This window comes from Lissotriton helveticus, chromosome 6, assembly GCF_964261635.1.
Source record: "Lissotriton helveticus chromosome 6, aLisHel1.1, whole genome shotgun sequence".
Classification (NCBI taxonomy): Eukaryota; Metazoa; Chordata; class Amphibia; order Caudata; family Salamandridae; genus Lissotriton; species Lissotriton helveticus.
In genome coordinates this window covers 1,763,124,283-1,763,148,232 of record NC_136067.1, presented here as the reverse complement: position 1 = coordinate 1,763,148,232, position 23,950 = coordinate 1,763,124,283, and the positions used below count along the sequence as shown (strand labels likewise).

The following is a 23,950-nucleotide window of genomic DNA, read 5'->3' as shown; positions in this document are numbered from 1 at the left end:
GGAAGACACCAGGCATGGCAGTGCTCTTTTAACCACTGCAAGTCATGGAGCAGGGCCTGGTATCACGTCCAATACTGCAGTCAGAGGGAAAACAGCCTACCATGCAGCAGGTAAAGGAAGGCTGCCTGACTGGCGCTGACGTGCGTGACAGTGGTAGTGTGTGTGTGTGTGTGTGTATATGTATGAATGAGCAGGGGTGGCATCTCCGCTAAGGTGGAGGAGCGTCGCACCACTGCTCTCAGAGCAGGAGAAAGGAGAAATAAAATAATAATAACCCTGGTATTATAATTTTTTCACTATGGAGCTAGGTTAGGGCGGGGCGGGCAGGGTATGGTCACAGGGTGAGAAGTGGTGGCACACTATAAGTGTGCATGACTGTTTAGCCAGCCGTTGTGGGCCGGCCAAACAGTCATGCACACTTTGCATGTTTCCCACCAGGCTGCATTACACGGCCTGATTAGGAACATGCCCAAGCTCCCATTCCCCAACTGAGTGGCGAACCACAGTGCTGAGACCAATCACAATGCTGCACTGCATCATTGTGATTGGCTTTGGGGAGAGAGCCTGTGTGCTTCCTCCTTCCGCCAAAGCTGATGAGAAAGCAGCGTGAGAAGTGACCGAAGCTGAGGAGAGAAGGCGGCTGCCAAAGGGTAAGTGTTTTTTAATTTATTTATTGTTTTGTGCCCCCGTTCTGCCACACCCATTTCCTGCCAGCCGCCACTGTGAATGAGTATGTATCTGTGTACTTGGGCCAATGGATTGTTTGACAGGGAAAGAGGGCTGCTAGATAAGCTCCCTAAAATTAATTTATTAAACTTTAGGGAGAGTATGTTGCATTACGGCCAGAGCTGAACTTTGGAACTGGGAATCCTGGTTTGAGTATCGATTCAGGGCAAATCTCTTAATCTTACCATACCTAAGAAACATGAATCTGACCTTGTGTAATGTGACTGGTGCGCATGTAAAGCGCTACAATGCATTTGGGTCGAGTTTGCCCTACATTATCTCAAGGAAAGTAAAGAAGAGCAAAATACATTCCCTTTTCCTCAAAATAGGTTTATCTCACCTTGTGTTCTAAAAGTACGTGAAATGACCAAATGTGAAGTTAGGCAGGTAAAACACAAGTCTTTTTTGAGCAACGGCCAGGTGTAGGTTTTTACCCTAATTTCTTATTAAAACAACTGTCATGTCTACACTGCACTAAATCACCACAACATGCAAGTGTGAACCAGTTGAAATTCTAAACGTGCGCCATCAAAGGACCTGAAAGACCCTTGTATTACAGTCACCAGTGCATGCCCAAGCTACTAAATTATAAGCATCTCCAAAGAGCGAGGTATGATTTCTTTTTTGTAACTAAACCAGCAGACTTGCTGTCCCCAAGTATTGACAAACTGCTCCTAGTAGCCTTGTGGCCCAATATCTGGGTAGCCGAGCCCTCGCAATCATTTAATTCCACTGATCCTGGCATTATTCACCAAAACAAAAACAGATGGATTTAACCCAGATCTGTGACTGAGGGGGGTAAATGTTTGACAATGTTCAGCATTCCATCCAACATCTTTTTGTGTTGCTATAGTATCACATAGTGGGAAGGGTATGCCAAGACATGGGTTCCATGCTCACTATGCCACTAGATTCCAGCAAGCCTGGCTGATGAGGGGTGATACCCCGAAACTGTTCCCAGGATGCTTTTTTTTTTGTCCAGGGAGGACCTGGTCTGGCAGTTGGGGCTGGACTGTTCCCATGGGGAGCATGGTCAAGACTGATTTTCATATTTCTCGGTCCAAACTGTGGTGGCATGTTGGGTACACAGTCAAAATATCGAGTTTAAAATTTCGACCTACCAAAATATCGTGTTTGAAATTTCGAAGGTACAGAATATCGATGTCAAGAATATCGTAGGACAGAATATCGACCCTAAGGTAAGTAATATCGAATTTATTTATATCGATGTAAGTAATATCGAAGTTAGTAATATCGATAGCATATATATCGATGTAACTAATTTCGATGTCACTAATATCGATATTTGTATTATTTTTATGTTTTTTATTATGTATGTGTTATATGTTTTTGTTAAGTATTTAAATTAATTTATATTATATGTGTATTATTTTTATATATTAATAAATGTATTTTTAAGTAAATTATATGTTTTAGTACCGGAGCGGGTTGTGGGTTTATAGGGGAATAGGGTGGGAAGTAATTTAATTGTAAATAATTAATGATTTTTTTATGTGTAATAAATTTTTTATTTAATTATTAATTGGCAATTAATTATTTTAATTGATAAATTAATTATTTAATTGGTAATTAATGTTAATTTTTATTAAATGTTATGTTTTAGTACCAGAGCGGGTTGTGGGTTTATAGGGGAATAGGGTGGGAAGTAATTTAATTGTAATTAATTAATTTTGTTATGTATAATTTATTTTGTAATTATTTATTAATTGGCAATTAATTATTTTAATTGATAAATTAATTATTTAATTGGTAATTAATGTTAATTTTCAGTAAATGTTATGTTTTAGTACCAGAGCGGGTTGTGGATTTATAGGGGAATAGGGTAGGAAGTAATTTAATTGTAATTAATTAATTTTTTTATGTATAATTTATTTTGTAATTATTTATTAATTGGCAATTAATTATTTTAATTGATAAATTAATTATTTAATTGGCAATTAATGTTAATTTTTATTAAATGTTATGTTTTAGTACCGGAGCGTGTTGTGGGTTTATAGGGGTATTGAGTGGGAAGTAATTTAATTGTAAATATTTAATTATGTATACATTTTTTGTTAGGGATAATTAATGTATTAATTATTTATTAATTTGCAAATAATTTTTTTTAAACATAATTAATTTATTTCATTGGCAATTAATATTTTTAATTCGTAGTTATTTTTTATTAACTAGAAAAATTCATTAATTAATTGGTAACTTTTTTTATTTTTTTTATATTTTGTATATTGTTTCTTAAATTTTAATTGTGATTTAAATTTAAAAAAAATCTTTTTTATGATAGTTTATTTTTTTATAGTTATTATTTGGTGAGTAATATTGAATAATTATTACTTATTTGTGTTTGTTGTTAATTTATTGTCAATTAATTATTCAAATGTAATTGGTTTTATTAATTAATAATTGTTTTTATAGATGTTGATGTATTAAAAAAATTAATTATACATTATTTCAAATAAAAACATTATTTATAAGTATGTTAAAATACAATTCTACGCTATTAAACACTTTCCCTAATGTTGCACTCATTGGAGTGGGAATAGTAATTTTTCTCCCTACGCTATCCAACGCTTTCCCTACTGTTGCAGTCTCTGGAGTGGGAATAGTAATTTTTCCCCCTACGCTATCCAACGTTTTCCCCACTGTTGCACCCTCTGGAGTTGGAATAGTAATTTTCCCACCTACGCTATCCAACGCTTTCCATACTGTTGCACCCTTTGGACTTGGAATATTAATTATTATTTTTACGCTATCCAACGCTTTTCTTACTGTTGCACCCTCTGGAGTTGGAATAGTAATTTTTACCCATACGCTATCCAATGCTTTCCCTACTGTTGCACTCACTGGAGTGGGAATAGTAATTTTTACCCACCCGCTATCCAACGCTTTCCCTACTGTTGCACTCTCTGGAGTGGGAATAGTAATTTTTCCCCCTACGCTATCCAACGCTTCCCTACTGTTGCACCCTTTGGAGTTGGAATAGTAATTTCTACTCTTACGCTATCCAACGCTTTCCCTACTGTTGCACTCTCTGGAGTGGGAATAGTAGTTTTTCCCTCTACGCTATCCAACGCTTTCCCTACTGTTGCATCCTTTGGAGTTGGAATAGTAATTTTTACCCTTACGCTATCCAACGTTTTCCCTACTGTTGCACCCTCTGGAGTTGGAATAGTAATTTTTCCAACTACGCTATCCAACGCTTTCCCTACTGTTGCACCCTTTGGAGTTGGAATATTAATTTTTCTTTTTACGCTATCCAACGCTTTTCTAACTGTTGCACCCTTTGGAGTTGGAATAGTAATTTTTACCCATACGCTATCCAACGCTTTCCCTACTGTTCCACTCACTGGAGTGGGAATAGTAATTTTTACCCACCCGCTATCCAACGCTTTCCCTACTGTTGCACTCTCTGGAGTAGGAATAGTAATTTTTACTCTTACGCTATCCAATGCTTTCCCTAATGTTGCACTCATTGGAGTGGGAATAGTCATTTTTACATACCCGCGATCCAACGCTTTCCCTACTGTTGCACTCACTGGAGTGGGAATAGTAATTTTTTCCTCTACGCTATCCAACGCTTTCCCTACTGTTGCACTCTCTGGAGTGGGAATAGTCATTTTTCCCTCTACGCTATCCAACGCTATCCCTACTGTTGCATCCTTTGGAGTTGGAATAGTAATTATTCCCTGTAGGCTATCCAACGCTTTCCCTACTGTTGCATCCTTTGGAGTTGGAATAGTAATTTTTACCCTTACGCTATCCAACGCTTTCCCTACTGTTGCACCCTCTGGAGTTTGAATAGTAATTTTTACCCTTACGCTATTCAATATTATTTATATTTATTTATGTATTTAATATGTTACATAATGTTGTATTTAATGAATTTTTAAAATATTGAAAGTATATTTAATTGTCGTTATTTATTAAATATCATTATTTATTATTATTTATGTTATTATTTTATGACTGTTGATGTATTTTTAATTTGTAGTATTTGTGAATATTTTTTAATTATTAAAAAAATGTATATATTATTATTCATTAAGTATATATTATATATTGTATGTTTAATTTTAATTAAACGTTTAATATTAAATATGTATTATTTATTCAATTTAAACATTATAACAAATTTTTAAATAAGTTTAAATTATATATAAGTATTATTTACTTAATTTAACTTTTTTTTTTTTTACAGAAAAAAACCCGATATTTTTATTTACGATATTTTTAACATCGATATTTTAGTTTCGATATTTTTGTACTTACCATGTTGTAGATAGGGTGTCGATATACTTGCCTTCGATATTCCAGCGTCGATATTTTGTCTGTCGATATTATAACCCTCGATATTCTGTCATAGATTTGGCATGTTGAGCAAAAAAAATATGGATTTAACCCAGATCTGTGATGGGGTGAATGTTTGACAACGTTCAGCATTCCGTACATCATCTTTTTGTGTTGATATATTCACCCCAAGTGGGAAGGGTATGCACCGATGTGGGTCTCATGCTCACTATGCCACTAGATTCAAGCTAGCCTGACTGAGGAGGGATGATACCCCAAAACCAGTCCCGGGATGCTTGTTTTCCGGTCCAGGTAAGACCTGGTCTGGCAGTTCCTGCTGGAGTGTTCCCATGGGGAGCAGGATCAAGACTGATTTGCATATAGATGAGGAAGCATGGTGAGCAATTAAATGATGGATTTAACCCAGATCTGTGACTGGGGATGAATGTTTGACAATGTTCAGCGTTCCCTCCATTCTCTTTTTGTGTTGCACTAGTCTCCATCTTCTCAATAAAAGTCCTGTAGCAACATGTACAAAAAAATACACTGCCGAAAAACATGAACAGACATAAAGTAATCCAACAAATTTTAAATTACACTGGTAGACAATTCTGAAGTGAAATTAACTATAACTGCCATTGTGAAAACAGCATGTTAAGGACCTATGCTTACAATTCCCTGCCCAATGAATGCAGAGACCATACCCTTTTCAATGTTTGCATCACTATCTGAAGTAGTTGCATCCCTCTTCATAGAAATTGTAAGTTGGAATTTTCCATAAAGGCATGCTAGTCACTCAAATACGTTTGTAATGCACACCTGAATCAGTTTTGTAACTTAGTGTATAGCATGTAATAGTCTAAACTAGTGTATAGTATGTGGAAGTCTGGTGAATTAGTATATAATCTTAAAATGTATTCCATAATTTATTTTATAGTGTTTAATCTAGTGCAGATTATTTGACTTTCCTCATGTGCACCTACTAGCTTACATATAGATTTATGTAGTGGATTTATGCCAATATAAAGCCACTCTGCAAACATTTGCCAGCCTTTTGAATGAAAATGGATACACTTAAGCATCAATCTATGTCTCCTACTTATACATTATTACAAAGCAAAAGCACTCATTGGAACCTAAAACATATTTCTCGCTTCTTTACACCATTACAACTTGGTGCCACAGGCTTACATTTACTTCGCCTACTGACTTTAGGTCAGTGCCACAGGCCCTCATTTTCTTTCTTAGATTTGCCTTCTCAAGCTGTAGATTTTTGTGCAAATAATGTACCAAAACGTTTTTGGTGGGGAATCCCACACTACGTCCGATCCCTGTAGTGTCGGTCAGTCTTGCAAGCACCTTGAAAGTAGAAAACACATTTTACGCCCACCCTTTTCAAGAGTCACCCACTGGCAGTGCTAACAGGGCTGCTTCTTTCTGATAACACTAATGTGGTGGCAGGTAAGATTCTAAACTACACTTTCTCATGCTAGAAAGAAACCTACAATAACTCACTCATACCTGTACTTCTCTCATACTTACTTTGTAGGGCATACTTCATGTGCATACCCCTCAAAAACACCTGCTGACATATGCTGTAAATACTTAGATGTTTTAGTAACATTTCTTTTATTTGTACTTTTTCATACAGTCACTTTTTGAGCCGATTGGTTGCTTCAGCTGGGGAGGAGTAACTGCAGATACAGCAGGGCACCACACAGAGCAGTTCTTTCGACAAAACCAAACTAGACAGACAGGTATGTCCTCCTGCTACCAATATCACTAGCACATTACAGGGAGTTTCTATCACATGGCTTATTAAACCCTAACACTATATTTTACAATGTGTTTTTATTGACTAATCATTATAGTCAAATCTGCCCTTGACATTTATTTTGCCGAACTATTACATACAATTTCTTTTTCAATGTTAAGGCCCTGTGTCATTGTTCCATCCACCACCTGCCATAACATCTATTTCTGCTCCTCACACTGCATCAAAAACCAGACTGATAACACACAGAACAGATGATAGAGATTGGTAAATTAAATGTCTGCTCCTTTGGGTTTGAGTCTCTCTCTTCGTTTGTTCCTGAAAGGGTAGGTGCATGTTTATTTCACACAACCCTGTTTGAACCCCGGCAATTACTGAATATGTTATATTTTGTCTGATAAAATGAAGCAAGACTTGACATTGTAAGGTAAGCACTATACAATTTCTGTTCGGCTTTGTCATACCTTGTAGGAGAGGAATCTTTGTGAATCTCAAACTTTGTATTTAAATCATCAAAATATCATCTTCATGTATAATTTAGTATGACTTAACTACATGAGTATGTCTTGGTCTCCTGTCAGGTCCTGTCATCAAACTGCACCTTAAGAACATGAACACAGATGATACCAAGAGACATCCTGACAGCAGCAATTAAGATCTACCATCCGTCAGGTAAATCTGGGAACCTCTTATCTTAACCTGTACATCGCATCATTAGTCCTTTCATTAACTTTTCTGCATGGTGTTTATTTTAATAAAAAGTTTAAAGTATTGCTACTGGTGTTTATTGTTTTGCTTTCATTTGTTTATTTCTAATTTGTTTGCATTTGTAATCAAGATCACTTTTATAGTTTCTCAATCATCATTCAACCTAACTCTCTCTATTGCTGCTGGATTAAGATTAAGAGATACCATGGCAACATACAGAGGCACTGGTTCAGCAGATTACATCACAGGGGCACCAAGAAATGAAACATCTGTTACCTGAGCCGGTGAGTATAACATTGTTGAGGTATAATTCATATTTTGATCAACACTTAATTTATTCTGTTTCTTGTTGTTCACATGTTGCTAACGTTATTATATTTTTTTCGTAACAGTGTGTAATGTGTGGAACTTCAGACACACAACTATGTTGGATGTACTTCAACTGTTTACATCTTTTTCTTTCAGTTTCTTGGGACATTACACTCGGCAATGCCACTGACTATACAAGCGGAAGATGGTGAGCAATTGAAGGAGAGAATCCATTCTTCCGAACTGTCACAGCGACCAACACAGCTCAGGAAGAAGAGGAGGAGGAGTAATAGCAAGTCAAAGAGGATAAATACCTGGAAAAGGAGGATGGTATTGCCCCCACACAGAACATCTCCAAGAAGACCAGCTGTCTTTTTGGAAATTCACTCCTCCCATGAAGGTGCATCTCTGGTTTTCTCTGTATAATCTGAATAATCTGAGCGTGAGAACCCAACTGGTGAGGAAGGGGTAGGTAACTACATTCATCATTCTCCCCCCACCCACAAGCATCCTTATGGCCTGCATGTAGGTGGGGGTATCTGCATGCAGAGAGAAAAAACTCCCCATGCAGGAGGGAGACGCCTAATTGTAGAAAAACAAAAAAATATATAGGATCCCAAAAATGTTAACCAAGTTTGTTTGTGAATGTCATTTATGTGTCAAAAGTAAGTTTTGAGTATGTAAGTTCTAAACATGAGTGTAATATATTAGAGCTTGTACTTTCGGGTAATGAAAAGTGCTTGAGTGTCATAAAAAATGAAGTGGCACTTTATTTTTAACTAAAGCATAGCATGTGCATTTTTAAACAGAGTTGTCTCCAAATGGTATACATGGATTATTATTATTATTATGCGTTCTTATATAGCGCTCGATTACCCGTAGGCATCTCGGCGCTTGCCTTGGGAACCCGTCCTGGCTTCCCCCAAGGTGAAAGCCAGGCATCACGCCGCGGGGGGGCCGTAGTGGAGATTAAGCAGGCTAATGCCCAGAGCTGCAGAGTGTGAACCCGTGATTCAAGTAGGCACCGAAACGAGAATTATCGAGTCCGTGGATATTTGGGCTCAAGACCATGCCGCGTCGGGAATTGAACCCTGGTCCCGGGTCTGACCTCTGCTTCAGGGTCTGCCTCCTCTAACCAGTGAGCCACACTTCTCCTGGATGTTAGTACACCGTTCATCAGTTTCCAGAGACTGTCCAACCACATAAATACAGTGGCCATATTAGAAGCTCAAGAAACAGATGGGTTAACTAGTTGATCCAGCACATGTATACTTTGACCTCTATTCTGTATCCCACCCACGGTACATAGATGTGCGTGCGGATGTGTGTGGATGTAAGCCTCATCGCATGGAAATGCTGTGCCACAAGCTACAACCATCTTGGACAGAACTTGTGGGGAGAACACCTGCAACCCCCCCCCCCCCGAAACACCCCCTTTCCCCCCTGTCAAGACATCTAAGCCATGACTTAAGGATCACAAAAGGTCTTCCAGTCTGCAGCCATACCAAGGATCACTTCAGATGAGAAGCAGCATCTGGCAATGACTGCTACCCTGGACATCTCAGAGATGTTGATCCTTTGCTAGTAAACCCTTTCTCCCAGCCTCATATAACTATTCCTCAAATGAGGGGCAAAGGGTCAAGCACATTCACCAAGATAGTGAAGGTAGAAACAGTTGTTTGATGCATAAGTTGATTCCGAACGTGTTCAGCCTGGATGTGATTGATTGGTGTGGAAATGTGTTTCACCTTTAGATGTGTGGTGGGATTCAGAAAAATCACATCCTGCATTATCAGGTGTGTTGTAAGCCTTGTAATAACATTTGACAGGATTAGGTTTAAAGAAAGAAATGGATGCTAAAAATACATTGCAATAACATTGCATATGATTTACTTAAATGTTTACAGAAAAGGTTTCTTTACTCCCCAATATATTTCTATACTTATTTTCAGTGGTAGTGTGTGGCAGCAATATTGGCTGGCTATGTATAATGCTGGGCTTACTTCATGTCAGAGCCCAAGTTTATTTAGTACTGGTTTAGCTACCTTTTGACTATTGAAAGTTTAGAAGTGCAAATGTGTTCATGGTGTTTGTTTGTTCCTCCCTAAACTGTTATCATTTTGTAGTAAGAATTCACAATTTTCCAAGCAAACTGACCTGTTCCAATCACATTTATTACAAAAACATACGCATGAATGTGCAGCAACCTTTGCAACTGGGGTGGAGAGGCCCTCATTAAAATGATAGGAGTGGTGGTGGTGGAAATCTCTGCTCATAGGTTAGTGAATAGCATTTTGTAGTACATGAGTAGTGCAAGTAAACTCACTACAAAGTGTCGCACATAGTGCATACAGCAATGGCGCAAAGACTCACAGCACACACTGTCAGTGTTGATCTTCTGTACTCTCCAAGCACAAAGAAGTGAATGCAGGTCACAGACCATGACAGATTTCTCTTGAACAGTACTCAGACCAATTGCATTTGGTCACAGCAAAAAAATAAAAAATAGCCCTATTTGTTCTTTGGGACCTTCGAATCATCTATTCCAAGATAAAAAAAAAAACATGATGCAACAGCTACTCCTTTCTAATCAGGAATTACAGCTTAAAAGTGAATTAAGGAATTCTCAATGTTAACCTAAGAGTGGAGCGGGCCTCACAGTAGTGAAAAATGAAGGTAGCTGTTTGTCATTACAGGACATGCAAAGCTAGAAAAGTACTTTTGGTTCCTCAGCACCTTGCCTTATGGGCTACCTAGGGCCTACCTTAGGGGTGACTTAGGTGTAATACAAGGGTAGTTTAATTAAATAACAAGTCGAAGTGGCAATAAACTGCACACACAGGCCCTGCAGTGGCAGGCATGAGACCGGTTTGAAAGGCTACTTAGAATCAGTGCTGCAGACCCACTAGTAAACGCCAAACAACATACCAATACTGACTCTGAGACTCAACGTTATTCTTTTATGTGGTCACTATATTTAATACCAGTAATCACCTTTAATCTCTACTTTGTTTCATTTTACAGAAACAATGTATAAGAAAAACATTTGTTAAATGCACATTGAAATGTACATGACACCAAAGCCATCACATTACAATTACCCATCCACATTACACGCACTCTACATACAAATTGTGACAAACCAGCATATAACAAACACTTGAATGAAACAGTTCTGAATTATATTGCGCAAGAGGAGAGGTTTCAATATGTAATTAGTCCATTCAGATGAGCTACTCCTCTTTAATGGGCTAGTAGCATTTCATTTACAGGCCCTGGGTATATGGTACATCACTTTACAATGGACTATAAGTAAACTAAATATGCCTATTGTGTATACACCAATGTTACCATGTTTAGGGGAGAAGCACATGCACTTTAGTGCTTGTCAGCAGTGCTAGAGTGCTCAGAGTCCTAGAGCCAAGGAAATGATGCAGCAAATAGAAGATGTAAGCAGGCAAAACATTTTGGGGGAGACCACCATAAGGATGACAGGTTTAACACATTTCCTTTAGGTTTTTATGTTGAGTGTGGCATTTTACAGAGGCACTTTTGCTGATACCACACTCCTAGGTTTCACAGCAAGTATAGTGAGATCACATTCCTTGACAGGATACAGATATTGACTATGCCTGCTGTTCAGATATTCTCAGTCTGTGAAATGTATTTGGACAGTGATGTATTTGAAGTTTGCATGAAGTATCATCTACAAAAATATAGTTTGACATATGTTCTAAATATTGTTTACAAAAATATCACCCCATTCTTCTTAGATTATCTATTACTAACTCCAATGAGGTGATATTTTTGTAAACACCATTTAAGACATTATTTTGACAATGGTATTTTTGTATTTTAAATCGTTTAAAGTGACAAAACAATATAAGAAAAATCCCAAACAAATTTACAAAAATAGAGACTATTTTGATAACTAGAATTACATCACACAATAAATATTTTATTGACCCAGAAATATGAATCTTAAAGTTTCAATTGAAAATAGCACCCAAAAGCACAAAGCACTAACTACGGGTTTCTAGCCATGCTAGTCCGGGGCACAATCAAACATTAGGCTGACCACAATAAAGCATGGGTCTGATACAGGAAGGACCAGGTTCACCCTGGAAGACAGTTAACCCTCGGATCCAGAAACCTTTATGGCAAAAAAGCAGTCATCAATGAATCGTCATCAGGGCAAGCTACAAGTGGAATACACAGCGGGGCTTAGTGATGGCGGGCTATTGAAGAGTGGGTTTCCAGTGCGGTCATCAATGACGTCGAGAAAACTCTGTGCAGGCAAAGTCCTGAGTTAATGCCTAGTAAGGCTCAACATTGATCGACCTTGACTTAGCATCAGTCTTGGTGAAGCCCTCTACATTTGTAGTTAGAAACCTTTCTGGAAGTCCAAAATCCTTCAGCAGAGTAAGCCGGGAAGTTGAGGCTGACTGGTCTTTGTCAGAACTCCAGGCAGAAAGTTGACAAAAAGTCACACTTCTTGCAGTTTGGGGTATAGAAGACTAGCCTGCACTCAAACACCAACCAAGGACCCAGTACATGGTAGGCACCACTTGGGGCTTAGGAGTCCTTCCAACAGAGGCCTGCGCCAGGGCCCAGGGCAGGTCCAGTTGGAACTGGTCAGCTGGGCAGTTGTAAGAGAGATACATCTGGAAGCTTGTTGTGTCCCTTTATCTCAGGAGGTCAGCCAACTGACCCTTGGAGTCACTTCTGGGGTCCCACATTCAAGGCAAGCAGGTGCAGTCCACCTTCAGGTTCTGGAGGCAGTAGGGCATCCTTCTTCTAATTCTTCACTGGTCTAGGAGTGTTCTGAGGAGAGGACGGTTTGGGTGCATGTTTATGCCCAGTGCCAGATTGTGGGTGCAGGGCAAGCCTCTGTCTACCCCCTAAACCAGGTCTTGTCAGTCCCCTCACTCCCTTTTGGTTTGGAGCCAGCCTGACTTAAGAGACAAAAGGGAGACTGGCATTTCAGTCTCACACCTAGGCCTATGACATAGAAAGGTGCCCTGATCTGTTGACTGGGTAGGAGTGTTATGATTAACTCAGATACTCTGTCCATCACCACCCCCTTTTTGAATCGAGCTAAAAAACGGTGATGGATCAAGCCCTGGTCTGTTGACTGGGTAGGAGTGTTCTGATTAACTCAGATACTCTGTCCATCACCCCCCCCTTTTTGAATCGAGCTAAAAAACGGTGATGGATCAAGCCCTGATCTGTTGACTGGGTAGGAGTGTTCTGATTAACTCAGATACTCTGTCCATCACCACCCCCTTTTTGAATCGAGCTAAAAAACGGTGATGGATAAAGCCCTGATCTGTTGACTGGGTAGGAGTGTTCTGATTAACTCTGATTGAATCATAGAAAGGTGCTAGGCACAGCATCCAGGCTATCCTGTCATGGGAGTATTCCTACTCCCAAGACCCATAGCCCTCTGTCCACTGTCTGGGAGCAATACATATCTCACCACAGGGGAGTCATAAGTAGTCCAGTAGCAGCTGGACACTGGCAAGAAAGCATTTTGGTTTTAGGCAGGAAAAATAAACTTCCCTAAAGTGTCATATCCAAAATAATAAAATAAATTCCGATTAGACCATTAAGCTGGGTTTTTAAATTACTATTAAAACAAATTTTTGAACCATTGTTCTAACTACTACCAAACTGGATTTAAAATGTGTTAAATGCAACAGTATAAACCTATGTGAGAGCCAGTCTTGCCACAGTGAAAAACAACTTTAGAGGTTCTTCTCTGCCTGTAAATGTAAACGTAAACCATTAAATGTACATCTCCTTTTTAAATACCATGGACCTTATCCTATTGTCTTTTAGGCCTACTGTAGGGGTGATTTATAAGTATTAGAAAGGCAGGTTGAGACCTCACAAAAGTTGTATATTTTCAGCTCAAAATGGCAGTGCTATTTTGGCCGGTGTCACAATGAGTGTGGCAGCCCACTAGTAGCACTTAATTTGCAGACCCTGGATTCATTTGATGCCATATCCTAGGGAATACCAGGCAAAATAAATGTGCCCACCAGGTGTATGCCAATGTTACCATGTTCAAATGAAGGAGAACACAACCATTTTACCAATGGCTGGCAGGGCTAAATAAAGTGCACAGAGTTCTACGGCCAATAAAATCAGTTTCTGCAACAGAAGGCAAACATAAGGGGGAATACCATGCAAAAGAAGGTTGTGAGAAACCAGGGCTTTTTGAAGTCCCCCCCCCCCCAATTTCTGTAACTATTTGGACTATTTGTATTATGGGCTCTTCTAGCCAAACCCAGGCCTGTGCTCTGGTTAAAATTATGTGATAAGTAGGTATACTTGAAATCTGTACTGGCACTCTACCTGTAAGTCCCTAGTATATGGTAGGACATGTAGCTGTAGAGGCCTAGTAGATTGCAAGCATTTAAGTGTGTACTGCTGTGTTGCCTGCTGTCATTCTAAAGGCAGGCCTGCTTTGCAAGCTGCTTTAAAAAAAATGGTATGCAAACTCGACTTTAGAGTTAAAGATACTTCCAGAGTCATAAACTAACCTTTTTTTTCTTTACATACAAGTCACCCATAAGGTGCCCCTAGGGTAGGATGCCATGTAAAAATAAGCAGGTACATTTTAAGATATGTTTTATATGCCCTGGTGAGGGGAAACTGCCAATTTCGTTTTTCCCCATCGTAGCACATTAGCTTCTTAGGCTAACATGGGAAAACTTTAAAAAAGTATATAACTATTGATAGTACTGAGCTAAAAATGTACTTCATAGTATTAAAATGACAGTTAGAATACATCCAACAACTGGCCAAGGTTGGATTCACTTTAATTATTACAGAAAAGAAGTTATAGAACTTGCTTTTTTGATGTGCCAAAATCCAGCCTTCCTGCAACCTCTCCTGATTGGCCAGCCTTTTGACAGGCTGAGCCAAACTGTTCTGATGAGGTGTAAAGTGGCCAGCAGAGAGACAAAGGACGGCTGGTGGGAGGAGATCTTTAGCTGCAGACAAAAGGCAGTATGGGGGTGGAGTAGCCAAATTAGTCTTCATAGTGGGAATGCTAGTTAGGGCAGGACTCCGGCTCACCCTCACATGCAGCAAACCCAACCAGACAGGAGCCCCTGTAATTGAATTAGTAGAGGGGCTGGAAGGGGAGTGCTAGGGAAAGTTAGCCACATCCGTGTGTTGGCATAACCAGATCTCAATATCCAGGAAAGAGTTTCTCCATTTTGGATTTTAAAGTTCAATGACTTCTGGGACAAGAATATGCTACACTTTGAAGGAAGCTGTCATACTTCTGGGTGGCACCCTGTGCCTCATTGTTTGAGGTGCACCCCCTGCTTGTCACCCAAACACACTGGATATATATGGGAGAGCTGCCTGGAAGCTCAGATCTTTGCCTGAACTACAAGAAGATGAAGGACTGCCCTGTTGGAACCCTGGCCTACACCAATAGGATTGCACTCTGAATGACTGCACCTGCTTGACACTTTGGTACTACAGTCCTAAGGACTTTGCCTTGCTTTGAAAAGTGAAGGAGTGGAGTCCCTGAAAGCACCAGGTTAAAAGAACTCCACCTGGACCATCTCCAGCAAAAAGAAACCAGCTAACCACTGGTCTTTAAAGGATTTGGCCAGGTGCATTGTGGGAGACATAGTCACAACAACACAAGGAGCAACTCAGAGCTTCTGGAAACTTGGATTTGTGTTGTCAACACGTTAGGATCCCAAAGGGACAATCTGTAAGAAGATTCAGAACATTGGTGAATTTCTGGTGAAAAAGCTCCATAAGGTGACCTAACTGTCAACGAGAGTCAAGCTGGTAACTTTGAACCGCAACCTGGCCTGAGATTCATGTTTGCCCGGCGGAAGTTCTGGAGTTGACTGAGGCATCGTGCTGAGCCAAGCCGATGTTATCGAATCCAAAGCTGGCCTAATGAGGAGCCTTGCTTGACTTTGAGAGACAAAGCTCCAAAAATGTCACTGAGGAAGAAATTATAAACTTGACCGTACCACTAAGTGTATCCAACCTACGCGCCATCACTTTCAGCCAAAAACTTTGTCCCGGTTAAGCATGACCAGATGTCCCAAATAGGCGCTTTTGGCTTTAAGGCTCTAGAAAGTGTTTATTCTTTAAAAAATCCTATCTCCAGTTCCCTACATTAGACTTTAGTCATTTTGGTGCTATTTTAAACATACAATATTTTCATCTTTTTTTATAAATTTGTGCTGAATTTTCATTGTGTGTTGTGACTTACTTATTTAATACATTGGTATTTTTAATGCTTTACACATCTGTCTTCTAAGTTAAGCCTTCCTGCTTGTCGCCAGCTACCAAGGGTATAATTTATTGAGACCTTGACTGGACCTTATGCTGTGATTTGGGCAGGTGGTACCTACCTACACCTAATAATGAGCCACATTCCAACAAAGGTCATTTATAATTACCCCCATTTACCCCACCGAAAAGAAGAGATTTAGTACAGACATGCTTATTTTCTAGGTTAAAAGGATATAACTAAGCTGAGGTAGATTTGCTTATTGTATGTATTTATTTAATGTATTTTAGTGTGCTGGCATGGTACCTTGTTGTACTTCAGAGTGCTACCTACATATGGAACAGTTTCAATAATGTTCATAATCCCTTCGGGATTCCAGGAAGGTGAGTCCTGATAGTCTGTATAAAAGAGAAGGATGAAGAAAAATGGGTGGGAGTTTTATGCTTGGGGTACTTTAACTTCTCTTGTAGCCGCCAGAGTCCGAACCATATCAGAAGTGGATATTCAGGAGGCCTGACGAGATGTAGGCCAAGCTGAACATCAGACACTGCAAGTCAATTGCTATGAATAACTACCACGTATTTAACAGACCTTTCAGATCATGAGGAGGACCTTGGGTTTTTATAACTATTACCATTTTGAGTTGTCAAGTTAGCTCAAATAAAGGAAAATAATGTTAATGTTAGGTCGATTGCACTTAGTCCTTCCAACCTGGCACATTCAGGAGCATCTTTACAAACAAATGTCAGCGTGCAGAGCTGCGCTAAATTTGGCAGGGCCGCACTCCGACAGTTCCAAAACACAGGGATGCACCATATTTCCAACAATACGGTGTGCCACTGTGTTTTCCCTAGTGCTGATACGAAAATGTTCAGCCTATTGCCAAAGCAGGCACCTTTACACCATAGTACATAAAGAATGAAATATTGTCGATTTGTTACTTCTATGTGTGCTGCAGAATGCAGCACACATAAAAGAAGCAAATTGTCATTATTTAATGATTGTTTATGTGCAGGAAGGGACATCTTCCTGCACATAAACAATCAACCACTTCACTGCTAGGCCTCCCTGCCTAAGCCTTTTTTGCCTTTTGGGGTAATTCGCACTTAGGCCCCTGTAACCTTTTGGCCACATAAGGTATCCACGGTGCGTCCTTTTCTTCCAACGTCTTGAGGCTTCTAAAGGTAACATGGGCTTGTGGATTCCCCTGGAGGGAACCGAGAAATTGGCCAAAATACAGCTAATTTGGAGTTTTTGTTCCAAAAATTGGGACAAAAGTATTGCAGAAGAAAGCGTCACTTTACTTCCCTGCAATAGGTATCAGCAAAATGTTTGTGGTGCTAAAATCACCATCTTCCCAGCTTTCAGGAACAGGCACACTTTTGTCAGAAAACTACCATTTTCTACACTGTTTTTGCATTTTACTGGGAAATAGCCTCTTTTTCCCTTTTGTGTGCTTTCAATCGCCATCCATTTAGTGGCAGAAATGGATGTGAAAGCAATAATGGATCCTGGAGAACTATACATTTGTGAAAGGTAGACACAATTCTGAATTCAGCAAGGGCTCATGTGTGTCGATTCGTCAAGGTTTTTCTATAGAAAGTAACAATTGAATAAAAAAAATATTGATATTGAGTTGGAAAGAAAGGCTATTTGTGCCAACATTTTCACTTGTAACTTCTTCTAAGTATGGCAGATTTTTAAAATACTGTTACATCCGCTGGACCCTTCTGGTTGCGCCGATACATAGGAATTGTAGGTACATCAAGAAGCCGAGATACCTAGAGCCAATAACTGAGCTGCATCTTGCAATGGCTTTTCATTGTGTAACAGGTATATAGCAATTCGTTCGGTAAAAGAGTGAAAAATAGGTACCAAGGAAACCTATATACTTCCGAAATGGGAACAAAATATAGAGTTTAGACTCAATGGCTATTTGCACATCTACGAAATTGTGGGTTACTCATATAAACATGTGAATTTGAGGACATATTTCAAAAGGACTTCCTTTTTACACATTGTCTTACATTTGGAAGACAGTAATGCAAAGAAAATCAATTAGTAATAGCGCTTGTTCTACTATTCTGTGTTCCCCTAAGTCTCAGGATCAAATGGTACCTCACTTGTGTTGGTAGGCCTAGCGCCTGTGACAGGAAATGGCCCAACACACAACATGTATGCATTCACATTTTTCCAGTGAAAACTGACCCTTTTTTTGCAATGTGCCTAGCTGTGGATTTTGGACCCTAGCTCAGCTGGCACTTAGGGAAACCTATACATTTTTGACAACTAGACACCAAGGGGAATCCAGGATGGGGTGACTTGTGTGGCTCTCACTAGGTTCTGATACTGAGAATCCCTTGAAAAGCTCAAACTTATTTTAAAAAAAAAACATTTTCCTCACATTTCCGTGATAGAAAGTTCTGGAATCTAAGGGGAGCAATAAACTTCTACCAACCCCGCATTCCCCCAAGCCTCCCGATGTGTGAGTAGGCCTAGTGGCCGCGGCAGGAAATGGCACAAAACGCACTGTGGAGACTTCAAAATGATTGATTACAAAAATACCTTGTTGTGCGATAAGTGTGGGAGAAGTATGGGCTGTAGATGCTGGCATGTTTCCTACAGCTGCTTTATTTTCAGTAACAGTTATATGTATGGGCAGCTCTCAGTCAACTCCTAAGGATTTTGCCGTTTGTTGGAGCTGAGGTGACTAATAAAGGTACCATTTAAATAACCAGAATAGGCTCTATGATATTATGATTCTAAATTGACCGGAACAATGGATTTTGATTGCTTTTAATTTAAGGACACACTCTTATACAATGTTTCTATATACCCTCCACTAGCTGTTAAAGTTGAAGCACAGAGAAAAAAACTGTTTAAAATTTGGGTTTACTCCTGCATGAAATAGATTACCGATCCCACATGCTGTTGCCCAGAAGCCACTTTTCTATGCCAATGCACTAAGCGAGAAGAAGGCAAGATCAACCTGTCTGTAAAAAACAATCCACGAAATCAAACTTAAGGTATATGATCACTTTTTTTCCAGGGAATTCCAGAAAATCAGAGGTAGTTTAAGTTCTGCTTCAAAGGCATTTCTCGAACGAATATTAGCTTTCTGTAAGGCAAAATTAAAACCAAAATGAAATTCAACATATTTGGATTTTGGAAAAACAAAAACAATAGTTAAACAAAAAATCACGAGGCAAATTGAAAAGGTCCTAAAAAAGATGTTGAAAAACACTCACACCGGAAATGTGGCATCCTACAACAGTTTACGAAGAGGTATCAATACATGTATCAAAAGGGTGTTCATATCATACATTCTACAGTTTCCATTGCAGAGCATTATGCTTTTTTTGTTTCTAGTCAACAAAAGCAGTGCAGTCATAGAGACATGTCATAAAAGAGACAGTAAGTTGGAAGAAAAATTATCTATTTTGAACAACCTCCCTAAAGCATTACGGGCCAGATGTAGGTGGCTAAATACCGGTCGTTAACGCGGAAATTCGGTAAATTCAGCGTTACCGACCGTTATTTAGCCATGTAGGTAAGGAATCAGTAAATACCGATTCCTTAATACCGATTCCTTATTTCTCTTGCATTTAAGGAATCTGTAACACGATTCCTTAAATGCAATGTAGGTAGCACTAAAAACAGTGCACCTCAGCCTTAAGGAATCGCTATTTACCGCCAACTCCAAGTTGGTGGTAAATAGCGATTTCCTTACAAAAAGCACTTTTTTGCTTTTTTTATGAGCCATGTGGCACACATCCATGCCCTTAGGGCATGTATGTGCGCCACATGTGCACACATACACATTTCAGGGGTGAAACAGGGTGTCCCTTGGACACCCTGGCACCCTTGAAATACCTCCCGCTATTAACAATTCGGTAATACCGAATCGTTAATAGTGAATGTCTTCACAGTCAATACTATGGCCTCTTGGCCCATAGGAATGAATGGCTAGGTATTCCTTAATAACGAATCGGTATTACCGATTCGTTATTAACGAATGTTAAGGAATCGCTAATATTTTAGCGATTACTACCTACATTGCATTTACCGAATCCTTAATAGCAATTCGGTAATAATCGCTACTAAGGAATCGGTAAATGGCAGTTGCCTACATCTGGCCCCAAGTTATGGTGGTACAATGGTATTTCTTTTTATACTTTAGACCTGCCCAGGTGCTAGCAGCACAGTTATAAATAATTGCATAGGATGTTGGATTGAAATTGCTTCTTACAAATTATTTTTCCACCATTTCATCTCAGGTGTGATTTGACTCTGCCCATCTCGTTGATCATTGTAGAGCCTTTAAAAGTTTGCTTCTCACTAATGAGCTGAAGAACACAAAAGCAAGCAAAACTGTATACATTACAGACCGGATCACTTCCTGGCATCCTTCCATCTCGGACTTGAAATGAAGAAAAATACCTAACTCAAAGGAATTGCTGAAACGTTGAAACTTTCCATCTGTATCCTGAAGTCGTTGCATATTTCCACTTTTTTTTAAATACAGTTTTAGAAGTGTGATAATGATACTGAACTGAATGATTAGGTAATTATTAAATACATTTTAATTATATTATTGATTAGGGTTTCCTGATCTCCTTTCTTTACATGAATATTTTGTATTTGTAGATGCATTGTGTGCAAAACTGTGCTACGGTGGAGTGTGTGTATGTGTGTCCTCGTCTTTCATTATGGCAATGTTTACAGTGCAATTTGTGAGGAGCTAATTTCACCAGAGCTGTGCTCCTTGGAAAACCCAAGCCCCACGTGTTGCAACACAAAGGTTGAAGGTACATTTCCTTCAAAGCAAGCAAATCTCAAGATAAAATGATAAACTCTGTTTTTGTGAGCAGAGAAGTACCCATAACAGTGCTGGCCAACTTTGATACAAATGTGTTAATATTGTTTGGATCTGTGTCTGAAGACATAATCCAAGAGGCTCATGAAGTCAGGAATTCAAAAAACATTGTATACTACTGTTACACATTTTCAACCTTGCATGCAATACGGGTTTGATATTAGGAATATTTCAGGAGCAACCATGGATAGCTGTTTCCTATCCATATGTTCTGAAAATGAATAGACTAGCTGTGTTTTATTGAAGAGAAAGACGTAACTTAACTTTCCTAGGAAAAAGATGTTGCAGTGGAGAACAGAGAGAAGAGCCCTACATTGTTTTTTTCAGTGAAAGCATCTCCTTGCAACATTCTAATTTTCATGCAATGCATTTGTTTTACCTCATTCGGGTTGCCAACTTGAATAGAAACAGGTAATATGCGGTCCCATGTTATTTTCAAAATCCACTGTGGGACGAATGGTGTTTTCAGCTCAGCAGCGAAGTATCGGTTTACTTCCTCTGATGTTCTATTGTTAATTACATGCCAATAGAAGTCCTTGGCGTCTTCAGCGGAGTATATCTAAAGGAAACATGAAAATGGTTATAGGTTGAAATGTTTAGGTGCAGGCTGTGTGATAAGACGATTGATGCATAGGAAGTGTCTGTTTTTAAATTTCAGTAGTATTCACCATACAGTGAGGTGCTCTTTTAAATGCCTAGCAAGACCATTTTGCAATGTGAAAAGGATAGCCAACATCCCTCTCAGTGAAACCTTGAACATGGCAACATGCGTTTGCAACTCCCATGCCATGAACTTGTAAACTCGTCCACCCAGATAACATAAATCAGACTACTGAGCGATGGCAAAAAAAGTGTTCTTTAACTGAGTACTAAAATCAATCCAATCTAAGGTGGTCACTGAGAAAGAGCACCTGGACAAGGATTCAACATGCAGTACCTTAAACACTAGAACAGTATTGCCAGACACAGAGGAAATTACTTATGTAGCATTACCAGTGCCACACACCCAAACTTAGAAAGAGACACATAATACTGAATGAAACAAACATGCAAAAAGTCAATGGTTCTATTTTTAATGGAATGTTCCTCAATATCGATCAGTGAACTCGTGGTGGAGCAATGGCTGGGTGGATCGATGGGGTGGCGATAGATGAAAGGATGTCAATGGATGGATTGATGTGTAGGCAGTTGGAGCAGTTGGAAGCATGTATGCACCCTCCAGTGTTAGGAGGGTGGGTGAATGAATACATGGATGGAATTAGCATTCTGAGTGGATGGAAGAATGAATGGAGAGGAGAGTAGTTGCATGAGTGAGTGACTGCAAAGATGAACATGTGGGTGGGTGAATGGGTTGGGGGAATTGATGTACGGATGGATGAGGGAGAGAGTGACTTGATGAAAGAATGGGTGACTAAATGTGCGACAAGAAGGATTGGTGAGTGAATGGATGAGAGGGCAAATTGATGGATGCAAGGACGGATTGGTGAACTGGCGCCCACATTCACAAAGGGAAAGGGAGTCCCTTAGGGACCCCTCCCCGTTTGCAAATGGGTTACGACCAATTTGAACTTGGTGGTAACTGAGAATGTTTTGTGACCATATTTCTGGTCACAAAATATTCCTACATATCAGTGTGACTCATTCTAAGTAAGGGACTCCCTTAAAATGCCCCTTCCTAATAGTGACTCACAAAACCCTATTTTGCGAGTCGGTAATAGGGTAACAACTCGTAAAATAGGGTTGGTACATGCCAAAAAGCATTCTACCTGCCCGTTTGCGACCGGTAAAATGTTTCAAACATCTGGCCCTTGATGCTCAGTTGGGCTGCAACCCTTATGGATGATAATTGCTAAGAATGAAATTAAGGCAACAGAAGGAGCAGCCCAAAGTTATGTGCAAAAGATAATTATAAAAATATGTGCTTAAGAATACTACGGCAGAGAGACATGCAACAGGTTCACTCAAAATCTGAATTGTAAGTGTATTTGTAAACAATTTTTAACCCTGCAGTATGAAAGAAAGTTCAAGGTCATGCTTTTTGGGCAGTAATATTTGTTTTGGTTATTGAGAATTTGTAAAAGTGTTGGGAAGTGTTTATTTCAAACATGTGAATGTCCACTGTGCTGTCTGTGGGAGGTTTATAGCTCGTTTCTTTTGTCCGAAGTTCTGGTGTTTAATATCTATAATTTTTTACACCTCTGATCCACTAATATGTTTTGAGCGACTTGCTTTATCTTTTTTTCTTTTAATTGGTCTAACATGACCATCCGCAATGTCAGATCAGTAAATTAAAACGGCAACCTGCTTTAAGATGCATGAGCATGCACCAATCTCCATGCGTAGCCATTTTGGAATGATTTTTCTTTAGCAGACTGCCTATTACAGAATTGTGAAGCATGTGCGTGCATGCATGTTGATGCATGCTCATGCATGCAACTGGGAAAAAGTACTGGCAAAATGAATAGCTGAGCCTTTTAGTGCAGAGACCGATTGGTTTTGCCATTATTTGTTAATTTTCTGAAGCCTTAAGGTTGTCTATTCCCACCTCCTGCTTTGCTGTCAATGTTTCTTCTTTCGATACTGCCCTCAGGTATTGTGTATGCTATTATTTATCCTGAACAATAACACATTTTAAATAGAGTTGAAACACCATTCATGGGTGATATGTAGATGATTAAGGAGCATGTATCCCATCCACTGTGCCCCACAGTGATTTTTTTGTTCTCATTTATTTCTGCTTAGAATACCAAGGAAAGTCCTCTGTGATCTTCTTTACCACAGGACGCCTTTGCTTATAAATATCTGGACACAGTATGAACTGGTAAAAAAGCAGACTGTAGAACAAATGCTCATACATTCATTTTAAAATGAATTGTGCTACATGTAAATGGCTGGTTGAGTAACAAAAACTGTAAATTTATGATATGTACAACTACTGCCAATTATTTTCGAATCACCGCAAAATGATATATTT

General features: G+C 39.3%; 1 protein-coding gene across 1 annotated transcript in view; it reads right to left on the bottom strand.

Moving 5' to 3' along the window:
* Positions 1–23,950, bottom strand: part of LOC144761885 (mucin-like protein) — a 507,595-nt gene that overhangs the window by 472,729 nt on the left and 10,916 nt on the right. The window contains exon 3 of the mRNA XM_078647097.1: positions 21,356–21,535. Coding sequence (XP_078503223.1) covers positions 21,356–21,535 — 180 coding nt within the window. The remainder of the gene's footprint in view (positions 1–21,355; positions 21,536–23,950) is intronic.